Source organism: Mastigoproctus giganteus, chromosome 12 (assembly GCF_048544385.1).
Source record: "Mastigoproctus giganteus isolate SK-2022 chromosome 12, ASM4854438v1, whole genome shotgun sequence".
Classification (NCBI taxonomy): domain Eukaryota; kingdom Metazoa; phylum Arthropoda; class Arachnida; order Uropygi; family Thelyphonidae; genus Mastigoproctus; species Mastigoproctus giganteus.
Genome location: NC_143586.1, coordinates 157,353,937 through 157,371,329, shown reverse-complemented (window position 1 = coordinate 157,371,329; position 17,393 = coordinate 157,353,937). Strand labels below are relative to the sequence as shown.

Genomic DNA, 17,393 nt, shown 5'->3' with positions numbered 1-17,393 from the left:
TTTCCAGATCCTGTTGCAGCAGCAACTGTCATTACTGTTACTAACAATGCCACCAACCTTTGTATCATCTGCAAACTTTGACATTAAGCTTGATATACCTTCATCAATATCATTGATGAATATACAAAACAACATTGGGCCCAACACTGAACCCTGAGGGACACCACGAATAACATTAGTTCCCGCAGAGCAGTACCCATTGACCACCACTCTATGCCTTCTCTCACTCACCCATTCCTTTTTTTCATTGTAACAACTTGCCCTTAATGCGCACTGCTCCAATTTGTACAGTAGTCTTGCATGTGCAACAATATCAAAAGCTTTTCTGAAATCCAAGTATATATAATATCAAAATTATTTTTTGCATCCAGTTCCTTTGTGACCACATCATAGTATCCAATCAAACTTAAACAATTTCTCCTCCACTTTGCTCTCAGTTATTACAAAATCATTTAACTCCCTGTTAGACTTTGATAAACATCTGGCCCTCTCCTCCTTGAATAACTCCTCGTGTGTGAATACAGATGCAAAATACTCATTTATTTCAGCAGCTATCTGAGAATGATCATCTACAGTCAAACCTGACCAATTTGATTGGATACTATGATGCAGTCACAAAAGAACTGGATGCAGGGAATAACTTTGATATTATATACTTGGATCTTAGAAAGGCTTTTGATACTGTTGTACATGGAAGACCGCTGCACAAATTGGAGCAGTGTGGCATTGGAGGCAAGTTGCTGCTATGGATTAAGGGGTGGTTGAGGGGGAGAAGACAGAGAGTGGTAATCAATGGACACTGCTCATCGTGGACTAGTGTTATTAGTGGAGTCCCTCAGGGTTCAGTGTTGGGTCCATTATTGTTTCCTGTATTTATAAATGATATTGATGATGGTATATCAAGCTTAATGTCCAAGTCTGCAGACGATACGAAGGTTGGCAGGGTTGTCAAGGACACCACTGACACTATGCTGCTCCAACAGGATCTGGAAAGGTTGAGCAGATGGGCTGAGAGGTGGCAAATGAAGTTTAACATTGACAAATATAAAGTACTACATATGGGAAACAGCAACCCCAGAGCAACGTATCAACTCTGTGGTACTACACTGACAGTGGTAGAGAATGAAAGGGACCTGGGGGTGGTTGTGCAGGCAGATATGAAGTTCTCTGAGCAGTGCAGACGGACTGCAAGAGTAGCTTATGGTGTATTGTCAATTATATATAGGAATTTTTCTAGCAGGGATAAGGAGGTGATTATTCCCTTGTATAAGTCAATGGTCAAGCCACACCTAGAGTGTATACAGGTCTGGAGGCCTCATTTCAAGAAGGATGTAGAGCTGCTGGAACGAGTACAGAGAAGGGCAACAAGATTAGTGAATGCAACAAAGATGTGCTCTTACGAAGAAAGGCTTAGGTTTTGCAAATTACAGTGTCTGGAGACTAGGCACCAGTGAGGTGATCTGACAGAGGTGTATAAAGCCTTGAATGGTTTGAGCATGCTCAATGCTGATGGGATTCTTCCTCTTGCTCAGAATAATCACTTGAGAGGGCATAAATTCAAATTGAGGAAAGACAGATGTAGGATAGACGTGCGGAAATTTGCCTTTAGCCAGCGGGTGGTTGGTTGGTGGAACAGACTTCCATCCCTTGTCGTGGAGGTTGATAGCCTAAATAAGTTTAAGGCTCAGCTGGACAGGTATTTTGAACGAACAGAGGGGTGAAGTGGAAGTGGGTTTTTTTTTTTTTTTTTTTTTGGCTGATGCTGCATAAGCTTGCTTTCTTGCATCAAATGCCTCTACTAATGCTAATGCTAAAACCAGTTATAACAAGTGGACCAATCTGATTCATTCCCTTCCTTTTAGAGTTTATATAAGTAAAGAAGTCTTCACTGTTTTTCTTTGCATCCTTTGCCAAAGATTTTTCATAATCTGCATTTGGTTGCCTAACCTCCTTTGTGACTTGATTACAGACTAGCTTGTATCTACCACAGACTTCTGCGTCCACTGACAATTTATTTGCATCCCATGCATTTTCCTTCTCTGCCACAAGTCTCATTAGTTCATCTGACATCCATTTGCGACCTAGAGCAGTATTTCTTAGTTGAAAAAAAAAAGCCTAGTAGCTTCCAAGATTACTTTCTTGAATGCTTCCCATTTAGGATTTGCTGTTGGTAAGATCATCAGTTAGTCCCACTGTATAGTACCTAAAAAATCTCTGAGACTACTGTAGTCGCCTTTACGAAAGTAAAAACCCTTCCCTTTACCACTGATGGTAGTTACATCTTTAAGTAAATTCCACATCAGTATACTGTGATCACTGCTACCTAGTGGTTCCTTTATCTGTAAATTCTTAATGCATGAATAATCACTGCTGATAATAAGATCAAGAGTGTTACTCCTGCTTGTTGCCCCTATAACTGCTGCTGCAGAAAACAATCATCCAATAAATCCACAAAAGCCTTGCTAGTGTTAGAGTGACCAACTCACAAGTTCCCAGTTATAACTTCCCAGTCTATATCTGGGAAGTTAAAATTCCCCATTATAAGACACTCTGATTTACTGGCTCACTCTATTTCACTGTATAATTGTTCATTGTACTCATCAGAGTCATTAGGCCTATAACAAACTCCTACCCTCATTTTTGCTTTCCCAGTGCTTATGTCACACCAAAATGACTCAACATTGCACTGTACATCTATGTCAACTGGATGCACTTCCATAGATTAACTAACAGCATAACTCCTCCTCCCTTCCTAACCTGTCTATCCTTTCTGTACACATTGTACTCCCCAAATTCCAATTCTGCCTATCTTATATCTGTGTGGTACCAAGTCTCTGATATCCTAACAATATCCACCTTGGATGTCTTAACCAGCACTTCAAATTCATCAAATTACTCCAACACAGCCCATGTATTTACTTGTTTCTTGACCCCCAGCAACTGGCTTTTTGGGCTGCTGCTCATTCCAATACAAGTAGTGCAAGAATCATTTCCACCTCTGCTTGTGGCTACTATTAGCCTATTAGTCTGTGAATTCCCTCAAGCTAGCAGTTTTCTGACCCACCTAATATTGCTTCGATAGCATCAGCAAATATTCTTGCACCCTTTCTATTTAAGTGTATCCCATCCCTGTAGAAGCAGTCTCTCCTGTTAACATAGCCTATGTATTCAAGGATAATCCATTATTTTTATTTATTACATAATACAGTAGCTCTGATCCCTATGATCTCCACAGAATGACAGTTTCCAGAAAAGTCAAAATGTTAACCCTTACTGCTGAATTGGAAGACTGGGTAACATACTTGCCTAAGAAATAATGGTCACTGGTTCAAATGCTTCTCTGGTGTGTGCTCTGATTATCCAATGATTATTCACTTAATTATCTGATTATACAATGATTATCCAATTAAAATTTGAGTGCTCTGATTATCCAATGTTTTTTTTTTAAATGAGGTTAAATAGTGCATTCTGATTTCAGCAATCAAATTGCTTAAAAACTAAATACATACTACTACTATTAATGAAATTAGTGTTTTGAAATTATTAAAGAAATGTAATGCATAAATTTGGACCTGTGGTGCTATTTTAAGTTTAGTCAACCTTTGGAGAAATATCAGAAACATTCCACACTTCTGAATTCTAGACTTTGAAGCTCTGCTATACTTACTTAACTACTGTTAAGTAGGTATAGCAGAGCCTCAAAAATTTTTTATAATAAAAAAAATTATATTAATTCATAACTCTACACCCAGTGTATTTTACTTTAAAAATTGTGTTTACACTCTAAAAAATTGTGATTGGGAAGCTTATTGCTCATATCTGTATAATGTTTTTTGTCTGTAGAAACATAAGAAATTCCTTCAGTCACTAACAGGAATTGAATCCAGACCTCTTCAAACAAGTGGTAGATGATAATGTATCATGATGACTAAGCTGCCACAAATTGTATTTATTATTATTATTTTAATGGTCTCTCTCTGATTGGCTAACTACAGAATTTGACCGAAGAATACTTCAGAAATTCCTCCACTCATTCACCAGGTAATGAACCCAAACTTCTTCAAACAAGTGACAGATGTATGGAGGACTTGCATTTGCTGTAATAAGTAGTCATCATCATCATCAGCCATTTTCAATCCACTGCAGGATGAAGACCTCTCCAGCAACTTTCCAGTTCCTTCTGTTTTGAGCACTGGCCATCCATTTACTACCCAAAAACTCATGAATTTCATCTATCCATCTCCGCCTTTGTCTTCCAGGTTTTCTTCTAGCTCCTCTTGGATACCATTCTGTTATTTTCTTAGTCCATCTGTCATCATGTCTTCGAGCTATGTGTCCTGCCCAAGACCATTTTAGTTCTTTAGTTTTGATAAGAATGTCCTTTACTTGAGCTTGCTGCCTATCCATGTGTTTCTCTTCTTATCTAACAGTCTGATTCCCAATATAATTCGTTCCATTCTTCGCTGTGTAGTTCTCAGCTTCTCTTCCATTCTTTTGGTGAGTGCCCAAGTTTCACTTCCATAAGTCATGGTGGGGAGTATACATTGGTTCATTATTTTACGTTTCAGTCAAAGTGGGATATTGCTCTTCAGTATGTGACTATATTTCCTGAATGCTATCCATCCAAAATTTATTCTTCTCTTGACTTCCAGCCATGTATCATTATTACAGCTAATAACTTGTCCCAGATAAGTATAAGACTCCACCTTTTCAATTACTGCTCCTTCAATCATTATTTCCCTTTCCGTGGCATACTTGTTCATCATTACTTTTGTTTTAGCCATATTCATCTTTAGTCCAAAATCCTTACTAACTGTGCATAACTGATTAAGATTTTCCTCTAATTCTTTGGGATCGTGGCTTATGACCACAATGTCATCTGCAAATTGTAAATGGTTTAGGTACTCTCCGTTCACATTGACTCCTTTCTGCGACCAGTCTAATCTTCTGAAAGCTTCCTCAAGGGCAGCAGTAAACAGCTTCGGAGATATTGTGTCTCCTTGTCGAACTCCTTTCTCAATTTTAAATTTCCTACTGTCTTTGTCTAGTCTAATAAAAGAGGTAGCACTCTCATATAATTTCTTCAAAATCATAATATATGGGGTATCTATGCCTTGTCTTTGCAGTGCCCGAAACATTGCCTTATGCTGTATAGAGTCAAATGCCTTTTCATAATCCACAAATGCCAGGCATAATGGTGTTTTATATTCATTTGCTTTCTCCATTAGCTGTGATATTACGTGAAGGTGATCCATAGTTGAGAATCCTGTCCTAAAGCCAGCTTGCTCTTTCGGTTGATTCTCATCAAGTATTCTTTCTAATCTGTTAGTAATGACTTTTGTGAACAACTTGTAGATATGGGATAACAAGCTAATTGGTCTATAATTTCCAATTTCAGATTTATCTCCTTTCTTATGCAGCAAAACTATGATTGCATTATTGCACTGCTTAGGCGTCACACCTTTTCTAATGCACTTTGTGAAGAGCCTTGCCAGTTTTTGTGTTATGTCTCTTCCTCCCAATTTTAACAACTCTACAGTAACTTCATCTTCCCCCGGGGCTTTCTGATTCTTCATTTTCTTCAATGCATGTTCTACCTCGTCAGGAAGAATATTGGGTATGTCATACGTGTTGCTACTTTGCAATCCATCTTCCCCACTTCTGGCATCATTCCCCTTCTCCTTGTATAATTCTCTATAGTAGTCTTCTGCTATTTGAATTATGCCTTCTCTGCTGTTTATAAGTACACCATCGCTATTCTTCAGTTTCAGTATCATTTGTCTTTCTGTATTACTACTCATGGCTGCTAATTTAAATCCTTAATGCTTGTTCTACTTTTCTTGTGTTAAATCTTCTTATATCCTCTCTGAGTCTCTTTCTAATGGCTTTGCATAACTCAGTATACTCAATTTTCTCCCTTTCAGTGTTTTTCTTGCTTTTCCTTTGTCGTCTTTGGTTCATCATGACAAGTGTTTCTTGACTAATTTTTTCTTCTTTGGATTTCTTTTGTCCTATAGGTTTTTTGGGCTTTATCACTTTCAGAAAGTTGTAATATTCCTCGTCGATATCTTGGTACTGAGCAGTCTGCAGAAGCTAAAACTTGTTCTTAAGTTCCAAATAATAAGTATATATTATTTGAAACTTAAGAATAAGTAGTATCAGTTAATAAGTAGTACCAAAATTTATATCAGATTGCTTTCATTTTATACATTCCTATTTATTAAAATTATTTTTACTTGTAGAGCCATTCGCAATATTCTTTGCAAGTTTGACACTCCACAATAATACAATGAAAATTACAATAAATTGTTAAACATATTTTTGGAATCATAAGTGAAATATTGGCAATGGATGGCACCTCTACCAAAGGTAAACATTCTATTTACTATCCAATATTGCTACCAAAAATGATACAACTAGCCAAAAATTATTTACTAACCTTTTTCAAAAAAGTAATTGGGTTCCTTATGAACTTTCTCAAGCCGTATTTGTTCAAATGTTTTTACGCTCAACTCTTTTACATCTTCACTTTCTAGAATGATTAAATATACACAAATAATCATTTATTCAAAGCAAAACAATTCTAAAATACTACTTTTATTATTACACAAACACCATCTCACAATTTTACCATTTCTTTTTCAAAAGAAATAAAACTTATTAATCAAGGTATTCAGAACTGAAAATGTCAGTCTTATGCTATACAGTATGAATATGATATGATCTGCATGACAACAAAGAAGTGAGTGATATATTAGTCCTTGAGGTTGTCACAGACATTCTCTCAGATAGGCCAGACAAGCTGTACTTCCCACCTGGGAGTCTAAAATGCTAATGGAACTGATATTCGGGTGAGACTTAAGTCAAGTGAACCCAATTTTGGCGAAGTCTGATCGGTCTGTGACAGCCAAATCCTCTGCTGGCACCTTCACGATGGTGGGACTTTTGGTAATCCTGGGTATAACCCCCATGCACAAGCACACTGTTGGGGACCACCCAGGTGTGAACCAACATAAGCAGGGATAGAGGTGTGGTGACCACACCACATGGAAAAATGCCACCCCACTGTGTTACCAGGCAATACAAGGTGGTAGATGACTCTCATCAATCGGTGCAATACCACCACTTTGCTTATTGGAGGCTTGAAGTGGTGGAACCCATGTTTAGTCTCCACAGCCAAGTTCCAGTCAAACATTCCCCATCTCTTCCATCATGCAGTATGACTGATGTCTTTTGAGGTTATGATGGATATCATGGTGAGATCCAAACTTCCTTACATTTTGAGGGTGTAGCTCTAAAATGGTGTTTGCAGGCCGGACCCTACTTAGTACACCGAACCAAACCTATTGGTAACTCGCTACGAGGCTTCTGGATCATCTTGCTCCCTCTACTCTGCCAGATAGTGACTGGAGGGAGTCTGAGTAGTGTGTGTGTGTGTGTGCAAGGGGCATTGTCAAGGCCACGTTATGTCAGGGATCTGGGTATATTCTTACCATGTGTACGCCATATCCAAAAATTTCATTACTTCATACAGCATGACCCCCCCCCTCACTTTTCTTACTATTGAATACACCATTAATTGCCAAACTAATAGAGTAAGCTTATCTGTGAAAATTTCTAAACCTCCCAAACACTTCCTAGTTCATTTCACAAATATGCATGGTCTCAGTTCTAACATCAATGATGTCCATTTCCACTTGAATTCTGGCAAACCCTACTTACTTTTTCTGACAGAATCTCAGTTATTGGTTGATTCAACCACTACTCTTCTCAGTTGCCCAAATTATCCGCTGTATGATTCCCTTTGCCTCAAAGGTGGTACTTGTGCATATGTCCATTCCGATATTCCCTGTCAGAGACACTATAATTTGGAATCTCCTCTTTTCGACCTTCTCTGGCTTAAAATCTCTCTACCTCATTGTGTCGAATTCATATGTTGTCTGTATCGTTCTTTCAAATCCACTAATCACTTGGAGCTCTTTGACTTCTTCTCTTTGCAACTTGACTTTCTCCAGTCCAACTTTCCTAAAAGTGATGTAATTTTCCTTGGTGATTTTAATGTTCATAACTCCAGCTGGCTTCCATTCTCTAGTCACACAGACTCAGCTGGTCGAGATGCTGTGGCTTTTGCAATTACTAATGACCTTGCACAGATTGTTCATTTACCGACCAGAATACCAGACAATTCTAACCATACAGCCAACATGCTTGATCTTTTTCTCACAAACAACCCTTCTAAGTACACGGTCGAAGTGAGACCTTTAGGCACCTCAGATCACAACTTGGTGATTGTCTCTTCTCTGATGGAGAAGAGACAATCACCTTTATCTCATGGCTATTCCCAACCTCTTGTTGTTTGGCATTACAAGAATGCAAAATGGGATGACCTACGAGATTTCTTTTCTTCTTTTCCTTGGTCAAATTACTATTTCAAAATTTATAATGTCAACAATTGCTCATTTGGTGTCAGTGAAATTATTTTTGTAGGAATGGAATCCTTTATTCCACACTCCACTCTAAAATCTCATCCTTTATCTAAACCTTGATTTTCCAATAAATGTGCTAAGGCTCTTCAAGAGAAGAATGTTGCATATCATAATTAGCTTGTTTCCAATTCTTCAGTTTCATTTTCTGCCTACACCAAAGCTTGCAACAATTGTAAAGCAGTTATTAATCAGTCTAAACTAGAGTTTGAACAGACTAAGAGTAGAAAACTTGATTCTTGTCCTAATGGTAGTCGAGCATTCTGGTCTCTTGCCAAAACTATTGGCCGCAATTTTTTGCCCATCTCTGCTCCCACCTCTTTCAAAACCAGATGGTTCTATTGTCACTTTAGCCAAGGATAAAGCTGAACTGCTACCATCCCATTTTTCTTCCAACTCATGTATTAATGAGCTTGGTAAAACACCTCCCACCATTCCCAACGGTCCATTCAATGTCTCCTGTGGTCTACCGTCTAAAGGATGTCAGAAGGATTTTGACGACTCTTGATGCTAGGAAAGCTTCAGGTCCTGATGGTATTTCTCCACTTGCTCTCAAAACTTGTGCTCCTGAACTTACTCCTGTTCTTTGCCGCCTTTTTCACTTTCTTATTCTGCTTGGAAATTTGCTCATATCCAGACAGTTCCTAAAAAGGGTGTCAAATCCCTCCCATCCAATTATCATCCCAATGCAATGGGATGATGAACAGGATGTTTCATAAGATGTGGGCAATACTTTCAAGATTGATTTGTGATCTGAAATAATGAAAAATGCTTTATAAACAAATTACTGAAATGCTTCATTTCCAAGTAACAGCATATTTTGTGTTCCAACAGTTATCCACCTTACCTTTAAAGGAAGGGATTCAAAATGACTGCCTTAGCTTGAATACTTACCATGGACTGCTTAACACCTTCAAAAATTTCAGGCATTGTTTGGATTTGCTGGCATCTTTGTTCTACACTTTGGCAAAGCATTTTTCAATGTTGTCAATGGGTGTTGGATTTCATAAATGTTGGATTTCAGATGATCCTACGGTAAAAATCAAGTGAATACAGGGCTAGGGATTGAGCAGGCCATGCAAAATAAGCAGAGTGCCATTGTGCACAATCATAATACACTGTTGAACAGAAAGAGGAACTTCATCTAGGAAATCATCCAGGCCAAACAAAAGGACTAATTAAGCAGTTGGAAATAATTGCCCAACATTAATACAAAATGGTTGCCAATGATGATGATGGATTGTTTTGTGGTGCACTGGCAACTTACACAGTGATCTGCCAAGTCCAGTTTTTGCTTTTACTGGATGGTGGCATGTAGATTCTCCTCTGTCCAGTAATGAGTGTTGTGATAATCGATCACACCATTTCTTGTGAACCAGCATCATCAGAAAATAGTGTGGTGGGTAGAAAAGAAGGTTTGTTTTGAGCACACTGTTGTTAGAACCAAGTACATAAAGCTTCTCATTGTGAAAAATTTGCTTCAATAATATTTAGTCTTTGCATGTGATATAAAGTTGTTTCTGTAAAATTCTCCACACAGTTGCATGTCCTATGTAGCTGCTATACTGTGGATGCTGTCACCAGAATTGTCCTCCATGCAATTCAGCACTCACTCGTTGAACTCTATGGTTCTGGCGCTGATTGTTCTGTCACCAGCTACAACTCATTTGTTCAAATGATCTTATATCTTTAGGATGCTCATCTATTATCTGAAAGGTCTTCTCATTGTCAATGATGATTTGGAAATCTTTCCACGTACAAATTTCTTCTGTAACTTCTTTACATTTTGCAAGTTCATACATGAGATAAATCTGTCATTTCTTGGTTTGAATAACCCTTCATTCTCACTTCAAGTACACACACACACACACACACACACACACACACACACACACACACACACACACACACACACACACACACACACACACACACACACACACACACACACACACACACACTTAATAGCACAAAAATTTTGTTCCCCTTCCCACTGAACTGCATTTACTGATTTTATGGTAAATCAGTCATCGGTGATGAGCCTGCCAATAGTGACAGGCTAGTCATTTTCTTCACATATCTTTCTATATCACCTCTATATAAACATCAGCTTTTATTGCCTTTCACAGTAATACCTAAAAAAAAATCATTACTGCATGTTTATAAATACAGCTATTACAAAAACTACTATTTTCCTATTAGGTATTTCCATCATCTAAAATGTTGTATACTTGCATACTGACAATCCCAGCTATTGTGCCTTAGTTTCTGTTTTAATTTAATGGATTGATTTATGGCCTGGGAGGCAGTTGGTTTATTTTTTGTGAAGTTAATACTTACAAAGGAAAATTTCTAGTTAACTAATAATTTAATTGCACTGTAACAATCTTAAAACAGTGAAGAGTTTTAAGATTTTAGCCACACAAGTTTTATTTTAAACATGATTCTGAAAATGACAACATTTTATGAATTTTGGTTCTTTCAAAATTTTGTAAATGTGAAGTATATTATGGTGGGGGGTCCTTATTTTTGTTCACTCACATAATTTGTATGTGTGTGTGTGTGTGTGTGTGTGTGTACTTGAAGTGAGAATGAAGGGTTATTCAAACCAAGAAATGACAGATTCATCTCATGTATGAACTTGGCAAATGTAAAGAAGTTAAAAAAGAAATCTGTACGTGGAAAGATTTCCAATTTGTACACTCACAGAATTTATCAATTATGTGAGTGTACAAATTTGCTAAATGAAAATAAATTATACTGCAAGTCCCCTTATGAAGATGTTGTTCCAGAAAGTTTCCTCATAAAATGACTTACAAAACCTTTTCTAAGTGCATGCATTATTTGTAATTTCCAGGCAGTATGGGCAATAAATGTAAACTTCACTATAAAATAATGAAAAGTTTTGTAACGTACAGTGATTATTCATTAAAAGCAATTGGTATTCTCCCATCATTTACATTATATCCACTGAGTGAGTTCAATCTGCATCTGCTTTCCAAAGTATGGAACTTTGAGGTGACCATATGAAACTCACAACAAACAGCCTTTTTTTTTTTACTCAGTTTCACACATCACTTGAAAGATTTATTCCACATTTAAAACTTTGTTTCACTGCATTACCATAAAAACAAAGAAAAAAACATTTATTTTTGAATTTATAAACAGTTGTTTTGAGCAGTAGTAATCGATTCGAGGTATGGGGGAAAGTTTTTCAATGAACTATAGGATTCCGTTGTAATTGGTATAGCAAGACCAGTGCTTCATTGATAATTAGCAGTTATCAGTGACTCATTGGTAATTAGCAATGAAAAGTTTCTTAGTCTAGTGGTCCTTACTCATAGCAACAAACTGACCCAGTGCATCACTTCTAGTTTGTTTTGTTTGTAAACATTTCTACAGCATTTTCCCATTTGTATTTGATCAGAAAAGAAAATGGTGTTTACTGATGATCACTATTCAGGGAATGTCTGTATGTCCACATAACAGCAATAAATCTGATTGTACTAGGCTCGATCTTATAAATGTGAGGCCCAGTGCACCTGCTGCACGTGTGTAATAATGGCTCTGCTCATGAGTTTAGCTGGTATTAGTATCAAAATAAAGATGCAAGGAAGTGTACTTATTTTGCATCTTTCAAAAAACAAGGAGTTCTTTGGCATAAATTGTAATATCCTGGGGAATGATTCCTCATACTTAATTACTAATATGTCACAGTCAGAGCGTGAAGTTGTAAAGAACATGCTCAAACATTTCTTCTGACACAAAAAAATTCATCGGCAATTGATTTATTTGGCTCAGTAATGGTTTGGATACAGAAGTTTCACAAACCATTCCTACAATGTCATCTGATTTAAATCCATATAGTTTTAGCCAGAGATAAAAATCACATGGGTTTAAATCAGGATGGAGGCCATGCCAGTCGTTTGCCATACACATCATGGTAGCAGTTATAAACTGCCCTGTTATCAAAAATTTCATCTATAAACTCCAAGACAATTGCTGCAATATTTAATGTTCCAGCCAAATCACCAAACTTTTCTCTAAAGCAGGGGTGACCACGTTAACGTGCCTCACTCTCAGCTCATTGCACTTATCCGTTGTATTTAAATCAGTTGAAAAAGAGACTCATTAGTCTTGAAAGCTACTGCTACTTATTATTATATATTTATTATATTATATTAAACTGGGTTATCATTGTACGTATATATTTTCTATATATTTAAAGTTTTAATTTATGTGACGTGTGTGTCTTCATGTCATCTGCCAAGCTTTCAAAATGGGGAATATACTGTGATAAGGACAACCGTAAAGAATCTTCCGTATGCAAGTCTGTAAGAGTAGAGCGATTCTTCTTTGTTTGTTTGAAATACAAAAAGGCCGATTCACATAAACATGTGGAACCAAACCAGAAATTTAAAAGTTCGCTGCATTTTTTTACATTTGGGTACTTTTCTCAGCAAACATATTTACAAAAGTCTTTTTCTGAAGACCCGGCTTTTAGGAAGATATCATTTTGCAATGTAATAACTTCATTTTCAAGTAATATTTTCTTCATGTGAAAAATCTCATTTTTCTGGATAAGAAATATGTTGAACAATGTCTTCAATTGTTTTAAAATCACTGAAGTTGGTTTCAAAATCATCCACAACCTTCTCAATTTCAGAAACGTATTTCTCACTATTAAATTCAAAAACAGGATATTTTTGCAAATGATCTTGCATATTTGCAAAATGATCGAAATTTTTTTTTCTTTTAGATCCTTAGCCATTGCCAAAAATTGATATGTATATGCAGAAACACTACTACTAATCATGTCACCCACATTTTAATTTTTCCTTGTAATTCCAAATTCAGATCACTTAATTTACTAGTAAAATCTGCCAAAAAAGCCAGATCACACAACCACTCCGTATCTTGTAGCTACTGATAATCATCTCTCCTTTGATCAACAAATTTTTTAATTCCATTCAGCAAATTTCAACATCTCTGTAGAAATTACTCTGACTCAGCCGCCTTGACACCTGACTTTTCAAAATGCAACTTGATGAAAATGAACCATATCTGGTTCATTTTCATCAAGTTGCATTTTGAAAAGTCTCCTTTGAAGAGATTGTCCTCTGATGGAATTCATGATTTTGAAAGCTATATCCATAACACTTTTAGTATTTAATCTTTTTCTAACTAACATTTGTTGGTGGATGATACAGTGGGAACTCTAAAAGTCTGGGAATTCATCATCCTTTTGGCACAATGCGATGAATCCGTTAAGATTCCCTCTCATTGCTTTAGTTCCATCTATTGTTGATATGAGCTTAAATAGTGGTAATTTATTTTTTTAAATAAAACTTTTGAATGCGTTAAATATATCAAGACCTCTAGTTCTTTTTTTTAACGAAACCATACCAGCAGTTCTTCTCTAGTGGCAGAATCATCAAAAACCATACGAACAAAAATGAGCAACTGAGCTGTATCACTAATGTCTGTAGATTCATCCAGTTGTAAAGAAAAGGACACACAATTAGGAATATGAGCACGCAATTGTTTGCTCACATTTTTACTCATTTTTTCGATGCGTCACATCACAGTATTTCGAGATAATTGCAGATCTTGAAGAGCACTTTTAATTTCATTTTTGTTCTTAAAATTTTCAAAAAGAGAATCTGTTATTTCTAAAAATGTGTCTTTGATGAATTTAACCATCAGAAAATGGTTTGCATTTTTTGCAAGAAGATGACTCACTTTAAATGATACTACAGTTACTGCTGTAGATTGTAAATTAGGTGTCACAAATAAATTTTGTTGTGCGAATAATTTGGATTTAAGTTATTTTAATTTATTTTTTCTAAGGTCACTATTAGGCAGAAAATGTGATTAGTATTTAGCATGGAATGCGTTGAAGTGGCTTTCTAAAATTCCTTTTTTGAGTATAGCCATGGAAGCATTGCAAATCAACCCATGTGTCTTTTACCATTAAATGATAAGTTTTACTCTTTGATGAAAATGATACTTTTTACTCTTTTTCATAGTATTCATTTTAAATCAAAGGGTATTAAATTAACGTATAAGTACTGTCCAGTTATTAATATTAAGTAAACTAAATAAGAATAGAATTTGACACATACACTATGCTCTCCACAACGAAACTGCGCAAATTTTCATTACACAAGACTAGCGGCTGCATGGCGACAAGCGTAGTCATGTGGTTCAATGGATTTTAATAAGCACATGTAGTGCGGTGCATAATAATAACATTTAGATTTTGACTAATCTATTTTATATATATATTTAAAATTCGTCATGATCGACCAAAATTAAAGCCGCGATCAACTTGTTGGCCACCCCTGCTCTAAAGGGTAATAATGTTGTTGGTACAAAAAATTTAAATTTAAGAAACTGCAGAAAAAAGCAGTTTCTTAAATAGTATGATGAATAAAAATATCACCATGCATATGTGTAGACAAATGTTGACAATACAATTAGAGGAAGTATACCCTGTGAAATAATTATGAATTTCTAATATTACCAGGGTTACAGTAAAGAATGAGTAGCATATTTTACCTTATTAGCATTAGCTGAGGCATATGATGCAAGAAAGCAAGCTTATAAAGCATCAGCCAAAAAAAAAAGTTTCCATTTCACCCATCTGGTCACTCCAAATGTTTGTCTAGTTCAGCCTTAAATTTATTTAAGCTATCAACTTCCACAACAGATGGAAGTCTGTTCTAGCAATCAACTACCCATTGGCTAAAGGCAAACTTCTGCACATCTATTCTACAACTGTCTTTCCTCAATTTGAATCTATGCTCCCTCAGGTTCTTAGTTGAACAAGCTGTTGTTGTTGTTATTTGGTTTTTAGGAGCATTAGCAACTAAGGCCATATTGCTCCGGTGCGGTGGTCATTCCCTGACCTTTCCGCATCTTCCGTATTTGGTGGTGACGGGCTCGAACCCCAGTCTAATCAAGAAGCATGTGCTACGCACTGCTGCTCCTTCCCACCTGGCTACGGAGGCGCAGTTGAACAAGCGGAAGTATTCTATCAGCATTGAGCTTGCTCAAACTATTGAAGGCCTTATACACCTCAATCAGCTCACCTCGCAGGTGTCTAGTCTCCAGATGCTGCAACTTGCAGAACTTAAGCCTTTCTTCATAAGTGCACCCCTTTGTTTCTCTCAAAAATCTTGTTGCCCCTCTATGTACTCATTCTAGCAACTCTACATCCGTCCTTTATCCTTATCTTTATCCTTTGTAAATGTTAATTTAAAAATTATGAGATATATTACAAAATTGAAAGAGCTGTGCGCTAAAAATAACATAAGACTTTTTTTTTTTAACTTTGTAATTAAGCATCATAACAAATACATTCATTCTCTTTCAACCTGAGCTAATTTCTACCTCAAAACAACTTTTCGATTACCTGGTTCATAAAAATAGTCTGATTCCTGGTGTACTTTTTCTATCCGGATTTGTTCCAATGTCTTTATTCCCAAATCCCTTGGTTCTTCATCAACTGCAAATAATTTTTTAATATTATCTTAAAGAACAGACACTATGATAAATAAACAAAAATAAATATTTTGTATACCATCTATGATTTATTATTTCTTGCTATTCAAAATATACATCCTGAGAACATCAGGATGAAAGCCTTTAAATAGCAATGATTAATATTAACTTCTGAACTATTAACACATTTTAATATTTAATATTGAATTAAATGACTTTACCTTTAATATGCGATTTTCTTAAATTTAAAATATGTTTTTGATGACTCTTCACCGGAGTGCTAGTTGTTGATTCAGTGTCTGATTCTGAAAAATTATAGCTTTATTACAAACAGTAATAAAAAACTTAACATTTTAATTTCAAATAGTGATATATTCAAATCATAAGGACGTAAAGAAGTAAAAACATTATTTTCTTGTACATTCTAGTATTTTTATATATCTTTATAATTTAAATTAATATATATAATTAATAACAATTTTGATCATTTTGGATTCAGAGTCAGAATACAGGCAATAACCATGATGAAACAGAGGGTGAACCAATATTATTATTATTATCATTAGCCATATGGTGCAACGAAGCCTGAGGCTTATACTGCACCAGCCAAAAAAAAATTTCTTTTTTAACTCTGAGAGAGAGAGAGAGAGAAAAGGGTTAGAAGTAAAAGGGAATCACCAAGAAAAAGAAGAATGATGATATCCAGCTCAGGACCCTGGGTGTGCCAAGCCCATATTCACCAGATATGAGCCCTTCTGTTTCAATTCTTTCTTAATGATACTGGCAAGGTAGTAACAAATGAAGTTGTCAAAGTCTACTAATGATATGAAAGTAGAAAGTGTAGTGAACCATCAAAAACATGGTCATGTTGCTTCAAAATGACTTCAATCAATTTCAGCTATTGTCTGAAAAAGGAAGTTAAATGGTTTTAAATGTAAGTTTTGTTCCTGGGAAACATCGATTCAGGAGTTAATTCTAAACCAGGGGAAGAGGAATTAAAGTAATTCATCAACAAAAAGGATGTAGATGTTATGATATAACCAGAAATGAAATTTACTATGCAGCATAAACAAGCAGCTAGGAAGGCAAAGTGTCCAGTCTGTGATTTACAGAACACCTTTATAAATAGTTTGAAGGATGTCATTATAAGATGATGATGAGACTGCATACAGAATATTGTATTCAGGCTTGAAGGCCACAAGCAAGCCTGAATACCATCAAGCTTGAAAAAAAAAAAAACAGAGCTTCTAGAGAGTTCAAAAAAGGACAGGTATACCAGTAATGGGCACAAATTATTGATGGCCACATGAAGAGCAGCTTAGATAGTGCCAAATGCAAAACTTGGTAACTAGACACCTTAAGTGTGGTGGGGGAAACCTGATTGAGGTATAAAAGACCCTGAGG

At 36.1% G+C, this 17,393-nt stretch overlaps 1 protein-coding gene across 3 annotated transcripts in view; it reads right to left on the bottom strand.

Moving 5' to 3' along the window:
• The window catches only part of LOC150077535 (uncharacterized), a 441,090-nt gene that overhangs the window by 191,230 nt on the left and 232,467 nt on the right, over positions 1–17,393 (bottom strand). For all 3 annotated transcript variants that reach the window (XM_090386301.1, XM_090386302.1, XM_090386303.1), the window contains exons 6-8: positions 16,211–16,294; positions 15,901–15,993; positions 6,440–6,532 (exon numbers count right to left, since the gene is read on the bottom strand). In XM_090386301.1, the coding sequence (XP_090242427.1) occupies positions 6,440–6,532; positions 15,901–15,993; positions 16,211–16,294 (270 nt within the window). The remainder of the gene's footprint in view (positions 1–6,439; positions 6,533–15,900; positions 15,994–16,210; positions 16,295–17,393) is intronic.